The sequence below is a fragment of the Cinclus cinclus genome, chromosome 7 (assembly GCF_963662255.1).
Source record: "Cinclus cinclus chromosome 7, bCinCin1.1, whole genome shotgun sequence".
In the NCBI taxonomy this organism is placed as follows: domain Eukaryota; kingdom Metazoa; phylum Chordata; class Aves; order Passeriformes; family Cinclidae; genus Cinclus; species Cinclus cinclus.
In genome coordinates this window covers 3,205,785-3,221,640 of record NC_085052.1, presented here as the reverse complement: position 1 = coordinate 3,221,640, position 15,856 = coordinate 3,205,785, and the positions used below count along the sequence as shown (strand labels likewise).

Sequence of the window (15,856 nt, the reverse complement as noted above, 5' to 3'; positions counted from 1 at the left end):
ACAAGGTGGTTCTAAACTACTATATGGACTAAGCCCCTTCAGTAATTACTTGGTTCAGGTGATGCCATGGTGGAGACGATGACAGGAGGCCCCGTGCGCCTGCTGAGCTTCGGGTATGGGGAGAGCTGGGCAGGGAAGGCGGGTCCAGTGGGTGCCAGGCTGCTGTCCCCTGCTGTCCCCGGCCGCCGGAGGAGCTGGGGGCTGCTGTGGGGGCTGGGTGCCGGTGACGCCACCGCTGTCCTCTCCCTCTTCATCAGCTCCATGGGCACGGTGTAGGTGGTGGGGTACGCCGTCTTGGGGCTGGGGCTGGCATGAGGGTTGGCCGCTGTCATGGGCAAGCCGACGGGAGCAGAGTAGGCAGAGGGGGGACGTGGGTGTGTGCTGCAAGGCAGGGGGGTGTTGTATCCCGAACCGGGGAGGAAGTGTGGCCCCTGAGGAGCCCCCGCGGGGGCCGGGTAGTTGGTGGTCTCCAGCAAGTGCTGGGTCGGGGCGCTGGATGGTCGGCGGTGTATGTCTACACCTCTTGGGGACAGCGGCTGCAGGGGCGGCGGGTGCTGCGAGCTGCCAGGGCCATCCACGGCGGGCACCCCGTATTCTGCAGGGAGCTCGCTGCGGTGGCTGAAGCTGTTGGAGCGGGTCCTGGGGCGCAGCGCCCCGCTCCTGCGCTCCTGTCTCTGCAGCTGCATCTCTGCCTTGTAGTTGTGGGCGATGCGGGACAGCACGCGGGCCTGCCCCAGGTTGGGCGCCACCGACTTGATGTCGTTCTCCTCCATCATGGCCAGCAGGTTTGGGGAGTCGAAGCCCTGCTGCAGCAGGGCAGCGAAGGTGCTCTCCGAGACGCCCTCCGCTCGCAGCAGCGCCACAAACTCGGGGTCAAAGCTCCTCTTGCCCTCTGACCCAGGGAAGGCGGGGGGCACCGGCGGGTGGGAAGGTGTCGCCACCACCGGCTCGTAGCTGTCGTAGGGACCCTTGGTGCCGGTGCTCTCCCTGCCTGGCCCATAGCTGGTGCCGGTGCTGGTGGTGGGATCCACCACCAGGCAGGTGGGGGTGGCTTGCCTGGCCACCGCAGCCTCGGGAGGCCGCTCTGCCCCATCGCTGTAGCCGGGCCTGCCGGGGAAAGCAGGCGGCTCTGCCGCGTACCGCGGGCCGGGGGGCTCCGTGCCGTACCACGCTGGGGACACATCTCTGCCACGCATCCGCTGCCCATCCAGGGCCAGCTTGGGGTCTCTGTAGAGGCGGGTGGCATCTGGTGGGGCAGGCGGGCGCGCTGAGGTCTGGTCCCAGGACAGCCGGCTGCCCGGTGCCCCGTAGCTCGCCAGCGGCCTGCCCGCCACGTGGTCCCGGTAGCAGCGGGGGTCCTTGGGTGACCTCGCCGACAGCGACGGGTCGCTGTAATAATCCTGGGGTGGCAGAGAGCCCCGGCCAGCCATGGGTCCCGGGCGGTCGCAGTAGGTAAAGTCGGGGACAGAGCCCTTCCTCAGGGGCCCCGGTGCGAAGGTGGCATCCTGGTACGGGTACGCCTCTTGCTTCAGCTCCGCACCGCCCTGCAACATGATATCATTCGCCCGCGGTGGCTCGTACCAGCTGCCCTCACCGCCATAGGTCAGGGAGCTCCTCCGGCCCGGTGGCCTCTGGTACTCAAAGGCGTTCTCGCTCTCCCAGTTTCCCTCATACCAGCCGGCAGCGTCCCAGCTCTGCGAGCGGCCGATGTTGGGGTGCTTGCTGGGGATGGGCATCACCACGAGGCCTCTTGTTCCTGCTGACACGGAGAAGAGGAGGTGCCTTCCTTCTCAGCGCTTCTCCGGCATGCATCCAAACCGGACCGTGATGCACCCGAGCCCTCCCGGGACTTCAGAAACCACCGGCAGGCGGTTTAGCCTTTCCGAGTGTCACCTGAATTATTAATCCTCGGTAACCTTAGCAGGCAGAGCATGCGGCGGCCGGCGGCGGGGCTGCCCTGGCCGTGAGCTGCAGCCGTGCAGGAGAGCGGCCGTGCTTGGCCCAGATGCTTTATCCTGTGCTGCTGGGGACGGCGCGAGCACATGGACAACCGGCCGAGCAGTGTGCGGGGATTAGGAGCTAAATAAAACCACTAAAGCCCTCGCTCCATGTGACATCATTTTAGCCTGATGAAATCTCACGCACTGACCCAGCCAGCAACCTCAATGAAATTTTTCCCCCGGGGAGTGATTTTTTTTTGTTGTTGTTTGTTTTTAACGTTTTCTTTAAACGTGTGTCTCCTCTCCCCCCTCACGTGCTGGGGATGCTGTCCCAGCACCCACCGGGGATGGTGGATCCGCTCGGCCCCGCACGCGCGCATGTAAAAATAAAAAAGAAACCTTCAGTGTCAGCTCAATCTTAATCCAACCTGATGAAATGCTAATCCACTGCACACAGCTAAGGACAAATTAAATAGGAGCCAGCAGACAGGCCTAAGAAAGGCCAGTGCAAGATACTCGGGAATACGAGAGCGGTTATAAATTAGGTATCTGTTTAGCACTTTATGAATATTATAATTTGCTTTGGAAATTACTTTTTTTTTTTGCAGTTTTGAATTAGCCATGCTAACTAGGCTCCAAAAAGATTTTTTATAATATTACCATAATACGCAAATCCTTTCATCATCCCAGGACAGAAAATTGTGGAGGTGTAATCTGGAATGTATAATTTTAAGACCCTAGCGCAGGTCACAGAGAACAAGGGGAGGATCAAAGGATCTAAAGCCTGGCCTAACAAAGCAAAAAAGGAATAGTAGACTTTTACTCATTATCTCCAGCTTCCTTTGGAAAAAATACATGTTTATGAAATAGGAAAACACTCAGAAGCATCACACAAAACTCAATTTGTACTGAGCAGTATTTCAACATTCATGTGGATTAAGGTTTTTTTACACTTAGAGTGGGCAAAGGGATTTAGAGGGAATCACAGCACAGAAAATTGTTATTTGGGAATGTAATAAAAATTTCCATATAGAGTCATTGTTTTCAGAAGAGATATTAAAATGGGTCCCCAAAACACATAACCCAAACTATGACAGGCTGCTCATGCTCAAATATTCATTTTCAAAGAAGAAATAGCTCAACTGCTTCTTATTTTTCTGACCACTGCTACAGAGGCAACATTTTTTTTTTTTGAATTAAAAAAAGCAGATGGAAACAGTTTTGCCTTTCTCAGTTACAATCACAGATTTCTTCCCCTCCAACACATCCCCTTCCAGGACAGACCCACCGAAAGGAGGAACAGTCACCTTCCCTGGCCTGTTTGCAAGACAGCTTGAGCATTTTCCCCAGCTAATCCACAATAAATGTTTAGTGCACAAGCCATCACATGATGGACTATTGTGCTATTATGATAGCTAAATCACTAATACAGTCTAATGCTTATACTTGCCTATCATACTAATACCTCTGGGCTATATTTCTGACCCAAATACTGACAGGATCTTTGAGTAATCCCTAAATTTCTTTATTGCAGTAAATATTACAAATCCTCTTCAAACATTCTCTCTGCCAACTCCATCCTCAAGAATCATGATCTTGAAAATTATGCTGGATATTACACAGACATGCAAAACACAGGGTCCAAAATATTATTTATGCAATTCTCAGAGAATATCTGACTGGTATTGTACTGAACTAACTAACAAACTTCAGGCACACTGGAAAATTTCTTTTGTGAGAGTCAATATGGGAAGACACATTTGTGGCTTACAAATAAAGCAGAGGGTATTTTAACCAACAAAAACATTTTATTACAACAACATTTTGCTAAAGAATAAAATGTATTCCCAACTGGATACAGAAAGATTGGTGCCATTTGTTCTGAAGCAGTAGAAGAAATCTACCAAAAATGTATATGACAAAATAATAAAATCCTGGTCTGTAGATCAAGGGCATCTTCTGCCATTGTCTTCAAAGAAATTACTAACAAACAGTTACCATGTTAAGCCCTGGCTGACAATGGAACAAACCATGCCACAGAGAAATGAGATTTCAAAAATGTTGATTTTCAGCAACTGCAAGGGAAGTCAGAAGGGAGCTTGCAGCATTCACTACCTCTGAAAAAAACGAGGGCTTTAACAAGCCCTTGGGTCTCATGATGGACACACAATGGAAACCTCACCCAAACCAACACATGTGTGACTGGTGGCTGTGCCCTACCCAGAGCATGCATGGGGGACAGCAGCACTCAAGAGAGCCACCTCCAAACTCCCCCCATCCCACTCACAGGAGCACATCTGGGCTCTGAAAACCACCCTGGCATCAGCCTGCCCTTGCAGCCTTGGGCAGGAGATGTTCTCTTCTTCCAGCTCTTCATGGGGGCCAGGAAACCCTAACTGGGGACCTGCCACTGGAACACTCATACATATGGATGGTTTATCCCTAAGTGCTGACCTAAATGGAATAAACAGATTATTCCTGTGCTCCAAGCCAAGCAGAGGCAAATGCCTGCAGGACCAGGGGCTGCAGGATTTGCACATTTCCCTGCAGCCAAGGGCCAGATGTCCTCTTTGGAGGGCTCTGCTGGCCCCAGTTTTTGATGACCAAGAACTGTATCCAGTGGGGAAGATGTGGCCAGGAGCCATGGAGCTGGGCTGCCTCCTGTGCCACGCATAGCAGCAAAGGAAATGTTACACCCCCAGTGAATCAAGAAATGAATAAGAAATTATCAGAATGAAATATTTATAGATGGGCAGGAAGGGTCTTGTCTTTTTCTGCTTTTTCAGTCTTAAAAGCAGCCCCCTTGCAAATTCAAGCAGCATGGGCAGCAGGGCAAGTGAGGTGAGTGTCCCCCTCTACTCCACTGGTGAGACCTCACCTGCAGTGCTGTGTCCAGATTTGGGAACTGAAACATAGGAAGGACATGGAGCTGTTGGAATGAGTTCAGAGGAGGCCACAAAGATGATTTGATGGTTGAAGCACCTCAGCTATGGGGAAATGCCGAGAGAATTGGACTTGTTCACCCTGGAGAAGCTTTAGGATGATCTTATCCAAACTTTGAGCACCTGAAGAGCTCCCCAAAGAGAGCTGGAGAGGGATTTTTTAGAAGGGTGTGGACTGATAGGACATGGGGGAATGGTTTCCCACTGCCAGGGAACTGGGTTAGATGGGATATTGGGAAGGAATTGTTCCCTGTAAGAGTGGCGAGACCCTGGCATAGGTTTCCCAGAGCAGCTGTGGCTGCCCCTGGATCCCTGGCAGTGCCCAAGGCCAGGTTGGACATTGGGGCTTGGAGCACCTGGGACAGAGGAAGGTGTCCCTGCCATGGCAGGGGGTGGAACTAAATGAGCTTTAAGGTCTATTCCGATCCAAACCATTTTGTGATTCTATTAAATTCTATGAAATGATTCTGCTCCTATTTCTACATCCAGACCCAAGCAGGATGGCCCGGAGAAGATACAGAGGCCCTGGGGCTCAGCCTGATGTAACTGATCCCACTGTGTTTCTTGGGAGTGAAGGAGCCACCAGCACCCACATCCTCAACATGAGGGGGTGACAAGGACTGTGGAACAGGCAGATGATTTATTCTCCTTTTATCTTCTAATTCTAGAGGTATTTTGGGAAAGGAAAAAAAAAAAAAAAGCACTCACAGAAGGGGGAAAAAAAAAGCTGATCAAGAGATTAAATGTTCTGGTATTTCAGATCACGTGAAAAATGTAGAGTTTTGACTTAATACCCTGATTTTCAGTTTAGCATTGGTCTCATACATGGTAAATTTGGCCACAGTATTTGGTTATGATACAATTACCATAGGAGTCTGCTCTGTAAAAAGGTGATGACAGAGTAGAAGAAAGGTGGGCTCATTGTTGAAACACTGCATTCAAAACTGACAGCAAGAAATCTGAGCCTGGAACCCTCTTGCAGTGGATATGAAACAAGCAATGCTACAAAGTGTTGTTCTCTTCCCATGAGGAAAGTGTTTTACACCTAAAACCCAGGGTACAAAATCAGCATGCTAAATCTGCAACAAAACTGTGTAAACAATAGTTTTTGGAGTCTGTAGCACTGACTCAGGGAGGCTGGCTGCAAAATTTCATTCATATTGATATAAAACATTTCATTACCTATTCTGAAAGCATGTTGCTGGAAAAATTATTCAGTGCAGCAAAATAATACAGACTGGGATTAGTTTTGCTTCGTATTATTGTAAAATATATTTCAACTATAAATTTAAATCCTATTTATATTGGGGGAAAATATTTTTAATGCAGATTAAGATGCTGATGTTTTCTCCTCAATTATTTTCTTCTGGGAGAGAGTCGAACAGAAACAACGTGCCAAATGTAATTTCTGGCAAAAACTGTAAGATGCAGCAGTCTGGGAAAGGCTATTTCTCTTTCAAAGGCAAAGGAATCCTACCCCTAGTAGTGAAAAATCCTCTGGAGAACAAATACATCTCTTGTTAATGGAGAGAGCAGGTATCAGGACACCCAGCTTTATACCTCGCTCTGCCACTGTCAGAGGGTAAATTGCTTAATTTCTTACTTGCTGATTCCCCTTCCATCAAGAGGGATATAATAATATACACCTCTCACACTCAGATGGTGCTAAGATTAATCAGTGTTTGTCATGTGTTTTCAGGTGACAAGGTACAAAGCTACTGGGAGGATAAATGCTCCTGCTCTCCCTGCCTGGGCTTTCAAGGACTGCGTGTGATTGTGCCTAATGACCCCCAAAGCTCAGGAAGCCTCTCCTGAACATCCTCCTCCCATGTTCAGCTTGCAGGATGCCAGGCAAGCAGAAATGAGCTAATCCATACTGTGTGTACCATAGATGCTATGGAGGAGTGCTAAGGAATGGGATGCAGTGTGAGTAATGCACACACACACACCCCCCAATTGAAAAGGAACAAAATTAAAAAGAAAAATGGGAGAGGAAAAGCAGCAAGAACATGTTCCAAATCCTTTGAAACTACTGCATTTGCTAAAATTTGGCTCTGCAAAATCTCCCTCACAGTGGCAATAAGCACTCTGCCTAGATGGACTTTTTAACAGTCTCCTGAAATTAAGGGAGCACAAAGAGAAAATTAGCAGGATTGTGCTGGAATCATTTTCAATAATCAAAGGAGCAGCACAGCATCTGAAAGCACTCAGCACTTGAAGCCCTGCCACATGCTTTTACCAATTTCCAAACCAAAAGCATCGATGCTTTGTAACTCCAACAAAACGCTCACAAACACCAACTTGGGGCCTTACAACAAAACACTCTGAAGATCAGCCGGTTATTAAACAATCATTGCCTCATGGAACTCTGCATTTTAATGACTTTAAAGCAAAAAAACCAAAAGCTTATGTCCGTTTGTAACTGGATCTGTCAGTGCTGGGATAGAATGTGCCATAAGCATTGGCGTGACAGGCTCCAGGAATGCACGAGCACACGCTGCCCTGAAATGTGATGCACAAACTGGGACCAGTGACTGGGCTCAGCCTCCATTCCCACCAGTGACATATGACTGGGCCCAGGAAAATAAAAGGTCAAAGAGACCCCAACACAACGCAGAGCACAGAACCTCCCATGCCAAAGGCAGCAGACGTTTCCTCTCCAAGCTGGTGACACTGTACTGCAGTGCCCTTCTGAATCATTCCCCAAGAACTGCCCCAAAATCCCACAAGGCACTGTGAGGAGAGAGGATGCGAAGCTTCTTCTACTCCCACCAGCCAGCATCGTGCTGAAAAGGTGCACAGAAGAACTCCATGAAAATAAATGAGTGACCTTTCCCTTTGTCCCTGTGGAGCTGCCTCTCCTCTGCTGTTCTGTGCTGATCTCTGGATGGAAGGGGCTGGATGTAGCAGATGTGCTCCTTCCCACCCTCATGGCCAGCCAGCCATGCCTCTGATCACTGCCACACAACAGCTCTCCATCTGGATATCCCGTCTCACAGACAGATGGGTGCCTTACCCCAATTTTCCCTATGGTAAGAGGGAATGGCTGGAGTTGTGTCAGGGGAGGTTTAGCTTGGGTATCAGGAAAATGTTCTTTCCCAGAGGGTGGTGGGCACCAAACAGGGAATGGGCACAGCCCCAAGGCTGCCAGAGCTCCAGGAGTGTTTGGACACTGATCTCAGGGGTGCACAGGGGGGGTTTGTTGGGGTGTCTGTGCAGGGCCAGGAGTTGGACTCAGTGATTCCTGTAGGTCCCTTCCAGCTCAGCACATTCTGTGATTCTATGAACTATCTTCTATTTATTTCAGAATGAGGTATGTGCCAGAAGCACCCCAGTGAGCATGTGGTAACTTACCACCTCATGTTATCCTACTCCCTGGCAAAGCCTTGGGGGTTGCCCTGAGAAACTGTAGATATCCCATCCCTGGAAGCGTCCAAGGCCAGGCTGGACAGGGCTTGGAGCAACCTGGGAGAGTGGAAGGTGTCCCTGCCCATGGCAGGAGGTGGAACTAGATGTCTTTAAGAACCTTTCTAATCCAAACCATTCCATGATTTGCTATCCAGGCAGAAAATCAAACTGCAGGTAACAAATGCAGGAAGGCAGAAATCATCTAAAACACGCTTGCAGCTAAAAAAGAGAAGTGCAGCTGTAAAACACACTTTGAGCCATTGGAATGAGCCTTACAAGCTCTTCAAACTTCAATCAGAAACCATTTTGCCTTTAAGCATGGGGAAACTCCAATAAAAGTTGGCAGAAACAGCACTGTCACATTCCTGCATCAACAAAGGGATAATAAAAATATCAGATGTATCCCTACAGCACACAGCTACACAGTCTCAAGGACTGCAAAATAAAAATCAATCTGGATGCTGAACGACGGGTGAAAAGCAGCAGACAAGGTTCATTGGGCACATCCCTCAACCATTCGCAAAGATCTAATCTGAGAATGCTCTTAAAAATAATCCTCTGGAAATCACATCAAGCACCTTGTCTCCAAAACTGGGTATTAGACTTTGAGGTCAAATCTCATCATTTTTAATAAGAATTCAGGATCAAGATTTGAACAGCATACGTAATGAAAAGCATGGGAATTATACCTGTCCCAGAAAGCAGTAGAGAAATCCACTGTTAAATTAATATATATTGTAAATATGAACTCTGCCATGCATGCCTGGGCTTTGCATAGGAAATAATTAATTACTAGACTGCAACACGGGTCTGGGGAGATAAACAGGCTGGGGTTCAGGGTGTCTCTCTGCCTTACTTCCCCCTGACAATGCCACAAGCTTGAAACATGTACTTCCCTTTCACACCCACCACAGATAAAAAACAAAACCAGACAGAAGGAAATATTAATTTAGCTAAAAAAGCATTTATGTCTTGCTTTTTTAAAAGACTGGTTGTTTGTACTGCTGTATTGCAAACCATCAAAAGTGAGCTATATCTTACTGTGTTCCCTCACCATCCTTGCTCATTTTCATTTGCTAAGTCAATCAAATTCCTGAATCATCATCAGCAGCAACAGAGTTTTTTCTCAAAAATGGGGGCCAATCTATACTAAGGCTATTTTGTGAACTTAACCTGTTTACTACTAAGTTTTGTGGTGCTAGATGGCAGCAGAGAGTGTTTTGTTTTAAACAAAAATTAAAAATATAATCTTAAAAAAAAAAAGAAAAACCAAATTAATAGTGTTAAGCTAATGGGCTGTATAAAAGTGTCACTAAGAAATGATCAATGTTCTTCAATTTTAAGAAATGCAAAACCAACTCAAAACTTGCTCTTTGAAGAAAGCTCTCTAATGAAAACCTTCACTGTTTTGGCACTTCGATCCATTACATCTGTTTGTGGGGAGCAAAAAATATAAAAGAAAAGTTGTGTAATGTGTTTCCCTGCAGCTTTATTTTAGTATAGCCAGATGTCCTACTCCTGTCAAAATATTTACCAGCATAATATTGAGGAAATCAGGAAAAATTTGAAAAGACTGGTCCAGATCCAAACACCATCAGTCCCTGAAAGAGTGCAATTTAGGAGTCAGATGTAAGGTTTTTTTCTGGTATTTTGAAGGAAACCCCATCCTGTTCTCTTCTGTCCCCGAGGAACTGATCATTTCTCATCACATATTTGGAAGCATCCAACTTCCACCCCCTGGATGCTGGAGGCAGCTTCTGCAGCATTCTGGAGCTCGGGAAGAGGCGCCAGGGCTGCCCCGAGGCCCTGCTCCAACAACCCCTTCCCAGTGAATATTCTGGGAATATTATCACTTTTCTGAGTAAGCTTCAAATGCGGAGGAGGATTTACAGTAAGAAGCAAAAAAAAAACCCCCCAAAACCCAGATACGATGACAACACGTTAATCCTTAAACCAGTTAATTTAAACGGGAAATGTGGTAAGGATGGAAATTAAGTTAATGGTATTGAAGTCATCAGCTGTAATTGTTTCTTAATTAATGACATGAAGTTATAAAGAATATTACATGGAACCTTCTCTGGAGGCTGGGGAAAATGGAAAAATACAAGGCAGAATTAAGAGTTAGACATGTATTACGTTCCCATCAACATGGGTTAAACACAAGGAGAACAACAGAAGTATTTGTTTCTATTTTGGTGCATATGGCCCTCAAGTCCAGGGAAAGGGGAGCTCCCCCTCCTACAACAGCTTGAGCCACACATCTACTATGATGTACACCAAATTAATGGAATTTTTGTCTGTAACCTTATCTAAATGTGTCTTACTCTTGCCTGGATGCCTGGGGCATTTTGTCAGGCTGGCTTCATATCTGGCTGGAGTCCTACATCTTGTCATGCACATTCCCCTATGGAATGTCACAGGAGGGAATGTACAGGAAAATGTCCACACAGGACTGGAAGCTGCTTCAGCAGCCTGTGCATCCATGCAAGGACAACAGCACAGCCCTGGACACCAGCTCCACCCCAAAGCACAAAAAGGACTCCTACAAGCATAGAGAGTCTTGATTCTGCACTGCACAAGGGTTGGAAACCATGGAATAAGGTCAATAAGCTTGAATAATATATCTGTAAACCCACTGAGGTTGTTTGAACTTTCTTCATTCACAGGATGCCGTCCAATTTTTAAAAAATTCTTAAAATTTTAACAAAACCTATTAATGACAAGTAATTCCCAAATATGCCATGCTTCTATCAGAGGAGGGATAATTAAGAGCATTACTTTTTCACTGGTAAAAAGAGGTCTAATCCAGCTTTAGTATGAACTTGAAATAATTTTCTGAAACCTCCATAAAAGCCAAAGACTTAATTTTGGAAAAGCAAAACATCAGGAGCAGCCAGATAGATCTTCAGTTTGCATAAATCAGCACAGGGTGCAATGGCAGAAGATCTGACAAGCTAATACTGCTTTTTCTCTAGGCTAAATGTGGTAAGCAACCCTTCCTTAAAAGCCTGATAGTTTATGTTCTTTGAGGTGGAAACTTAAAAAAAAGAAGTACAAAAAAGCTTTGTTGTGGGGGGGAAATCCTTGTACTGTATTTTATATTCATGGAACAAAGAAACTCAAATCCACTAGATAAAAAAGGTCTACATTTATTCAAAATAAGTCACTTTTACTCAGGACAAGCAGTTTCTTCCATGATTGATATCATCTTTAACTCATTGTTTCTCATCAAATGCCTACTGGTGATAAGGATTTCCTGAGATAACAAGATTCTATTTCTAAGCAAAAAAAAAAAAGTATTATCAGATGCTACTTGGTGTGCAAATTTGCAAGAATGTATGAAAATTTCTCCACCCAAATATCAAATGTATTCATTTTGGCTACTGTTACATTATACAAGGCAGCAAGAATTAGAGGCAGCCACTGTCCAGAGTTGTAGTTTTAATGTGTATTTTCCATTTTGTTTCCAGGAACAAGGTTCCTCTATTTTTTAGCATGATTGTGGCTATTGAATGAGAACCTATTCCATAGTCTGCTGTTAGTGTGTGAGCTCAGATCTCAGAGACACATTGTTCAAATACTCCTGAAAAGCCAGAAACATCACAGTTCTTCAGGGGCACTTCTGATGAGGGTTAGGGTGGGTTTTTTTTAAACAACATGCACAATAAGCAGTAATTGACACTGTGATTATTAAGTCTATTTCTGTGGCGGATAAACTGAAATAAAGAGATAAAAAGCACCCCTCCCACAGACCCAGCTATGTACCAGAATATAACAATACCTACCATTACACAGTGTATTTATTTAAATATCACTGGGCATGGTCTACACTGACTTCTGTCACAGGGGGCAGAGTGGGATACAAAACTTCTGTCCACCCTGGAAATGAATTAACCAGCCTAATGCAGCCACAGCAGAGATGACTTCGGTGATGTTGAAAACATCAATTCCTACCCCAAATTCCCTCCCCCATTTCATAGAGTTGATGAGGCTGGAAAGGACCTCTGAGACCGTGAGTCCAAGCTGTGACCAATCCCCACCTTGTCACCACCACCAGTCCAGTCCTTCCTTGGACACCTGCAGGGATGGGGACTCCCAACCTCCCTGGGCAGCCCCATTAACCAACCCTATAATTCCACAATCCCAGCTGGACAGTGTGCCCTGGGAAGCTGCCTATTCAAGGTTTGTAAGACAAATTATTGCATCAAGGACTCAGACCCACCCAAGAGGCTTCAGTAGCCACAACGGGGTCACATTCCCACTGAGAAACAAGGATTTGTGGAGAGTCTTGGCCACACACAGATCCTACAGTGGCTGGAAGGTAAATACATGAGGAATTCCCACAGGAAGTATGACCACAGAAGCCTCTGCTGAAGAAGACACCAGGGTGCCACTCAGAATGTAAGGCAGTAAGTCAAAAAAGCCAGAGACTTGTGCATTAAGCCCTGAAAAGTATTATGTGACTGTGCTGGCATTTATCAGGCATCAGACATATCAAAGGATCTGAAAGAAAACAAAGAACACGGATGGCTTGTTTGCCCTGCAAACAGTTCTATTTTGTAAAGTACAGACCACTTTGGTGGCACTAACTGACACGTAAAGACATGATTTCCCACTGGAAAATGACAAATCCTGGAGCAAAAACTGTCAGAAAATGTCTGGGCTCACTTGGCCTTGCAATTATTTTTTCACTTTGCTTCTTGCTCGTCTCAGGGCTGCCACTTTTGGGGCGTGTGTCGAAAGCTTAACTGCCTCATAGATGTTAGTACAAACTATAACCTCTAAAGCCAGGCTTTCCCATTCCCTGGATAGATGTTAGTACAAACTATAACCTCTAAAGCCAGGCTTTCCCATTCCCTGGATAGATGTTAGTACAAACTATAACCTCTAAAGCCAGGCTTTCCCATTCCCTGGCACTGCAGAAGACAGGCTAGCAGAGCTGCAACAGTCTGGAGCAGAAGCAGCACTTGGGATCATCACACAGGAATTCAGTGGTGTTGGGAAACCCACACACAGACAAGATGCTGCCATCCTGCACCCAGGATGTGCCACCACTGCTGCCTTGTCCCTGCTGAGTTTTGATGCTCAACAAGGAAACGACTCAGTGCCATAGCACCTTCTCCCCTGCCTGCTCCCAGAGACACAACCAGCAACTCTGGATGGGCTGCTCTCACTCCCTGCCTAGCTCCTGCTGATGTTTAATATTTGTTTAACCATATTGGCAGAAGCACAGGATAAAGGTCAGCTGAGCAAGCAGCAAAAATGATGCTGCTAGTTATTTCCTTGCCCAGGAATGTTGTGTGCGAGCACAGGAATCCCATGGGAGGGATGGATGCCAAGCACCAGGAGTGCCAGGGTCTTCTGAGTGTGGAGCCTCTTGGAGGCACTGTCAGACACCTTGGCCTGCCACAGCTAGCAAAGAAAAAACTACGTCTAATCTTTCTGCTGTTGTTTCCTAAATGAAAGGCAGGTGAACTTCTGCCATTTCTTTGAAAGGCTGGAAACTACACCAGGATTGGGAACCAGCCTGCTCCTACACACAGCAACTTGGCTGCAAAATTCAGGCCCTTTTTATCCCAGGCAGAGCAGGCGAGTCTGGCAGCCCCACATCCATTGCTGCAGGACTGTACCTCAGCTTTGTTTCACACACAACAAAGCCAACATCCCTCCCTCTCCATCTCCTACTTGGACGTGGCTCCACAATTTTTGCTGGCACATTTTTTTTTTTCATTCACCCTGAGGTAAAAGCCCATCATGGTATGGAAAATTTCAGCTCCAACAGATTTTAAATGTGGCAAAATCACAAGCTCATGGGAACAGGACCCAAAAGAGGGGCTGCTGGACAAGTCTGACTCCACACAGCACCAGCGGCTCCACCACTAAGCATACTTTGACCCACTATGGAATAAGACACAATTCCACAAACAAGAGTTATGTAAACCACTCTGCATATATTATTTGCAAAAGCCCCAGCCATTCAATGGGTCCATCCTGCCACCCATATGGATCCAATTACAGAACAGGCACCCAAAGTCTCTGGGACAAGCAGAAGAGAAAGAAATGGGTAAGCCAAGACCACTGTGAGCACAGTCCAACTTCACTTCATTGAGAGGGGCATCACCAACCCACTTAATTGCTGACAGACTATTCAAAATGTCTTTGTTGCAGGCTGCTGCCCTGAAATTCCTTTATCCCCTTAAGTCTGGACCTTTATCCCACCCATATTCCTCTACAGATCCAAATCTGTGACCTGGTCAAAAAGCTCACATCTTCAAACCAGCCTGCTCAGAGCAAAAAGTAACACTGTCATACAAAGATGTCATAAATATATATTTAAAAAACCAAAACCAGAGGAGCTGCTGAAGCTGAGCCATGCACTGAGACAGCACAGCCCCTCTCTTTGGAAGACTCATAAACCTGCCTGTAAAGGCTGTAAACTGGCTTTTAAAACTATATCACCTCCTTGTATGGCTTGGATTATTTTTCCATACCAGATGTACATTTAACAGAGTAATACAAACACTGCAACTCCTTAATAAACTCTTTTAATGCCCCAACAGTTTGTAAGGCATTTCCCTCAACATGTGTCTGGTTATGGTTTCAGTAAGCCTGCAGGAAGAAGAATCTGTCTGGCATTTTGGACAGTGATTACAACATGTAGCCTGAGGATATTTCACCTCCAGACCTGCCACCATCCTACTGCATGGAATAAAGTCCATTCCTAGCAAACTCTGCGAAGGGTTTGTGTGGGGGATAGTAAAAGGGATGGTATATGCAACTTCAGGAAAAGCCCAGAAATCCACCTCTGTGCTACCAGACATTTAGCCTTTCATCAGGTAAATGCAGTTTTGTATCCCATTCACATTTAAAGGGAAAAGCTCCTTAAGTGCTTCCACAGAACAGGAAATCATTAAAAGCAACTATTTTGGACCACATTGCCCTAAGCTTGATGGAGCAATAGATTCTTCTCACTGAACACAATTCTGTTTGCAAAGACTCTTCCACCTGCTGAACTAGTTGCCTAATTTCTCATAATCTTTCACTGATTATTCCATATGCCTCTCAAGACAAAACCAAGAAAAAGGATTTTTTTTCTTCTTCTTCAAAGTGTGTTTTCACAGCAGCTGGAATGGCCCCTTTCAGTGCTTTTCTATGCTATAATCCAAGCTTAGGAGCCTAGAGTAAAAAATAGCCATCAGAGAAGCCAGTGGAGTATTCAGCTGTCCTACAAATCTGGTGTTTTGGCAAATCCAAAGCTCTTTGCATTTTTCAAGGCAATTTTTACAATGCTTCTCATGCTCAGTACTTGTCTGTTGCTTCCAAATACAACACAACAGTGTCTCCCACCACATCCATCAAATTACAAACCCAGTGGCAAATGACAAAGTATACTTTAAGAAGTTACGTCTCCTGCACATTTACAGATGAGAAAATAATATCTTTTGACCAAGAAAGAAGAAAAAAGCTCATATATCAGAGAAAAATAATCTAAACTTCAATCACATCTAAAGCTCCGTTAGCAGGTTTGTCGTACGATCCTTTTGAATTTCTTGTACACTCAGCAAC

General features: G+C 46.0%; 1 protein-coding gene across 2 annotated transcripts in view; it reads right to left on the bottom strand.

Annotated features, from left to right (window-relative positions):
- CTBP2 (C-terminal binding protein 2) overlaps window positions 1-15,856 on the bottom strand; it is a 70,485-nt gene that overhangs the window by 38,560 nt on the left and 16,069 nt on the right. The window contains exon 1 of one of the 2 annotated variants that reach the window (XM_062496265.1): window positions 50-1,736. The exons of the other annotated variant lie outside the window; for it this stretch is intronic. Coding sequence (XP_062352249.1) covers window positions 50-1,736 — 1,687 coding nt within the window. Of the gene's footprint in view, window positions 1-49; window positions 1,737-15,856 lie in introns of those variants that run through there. 2 annotated transcript variants of the gene reach the window in all.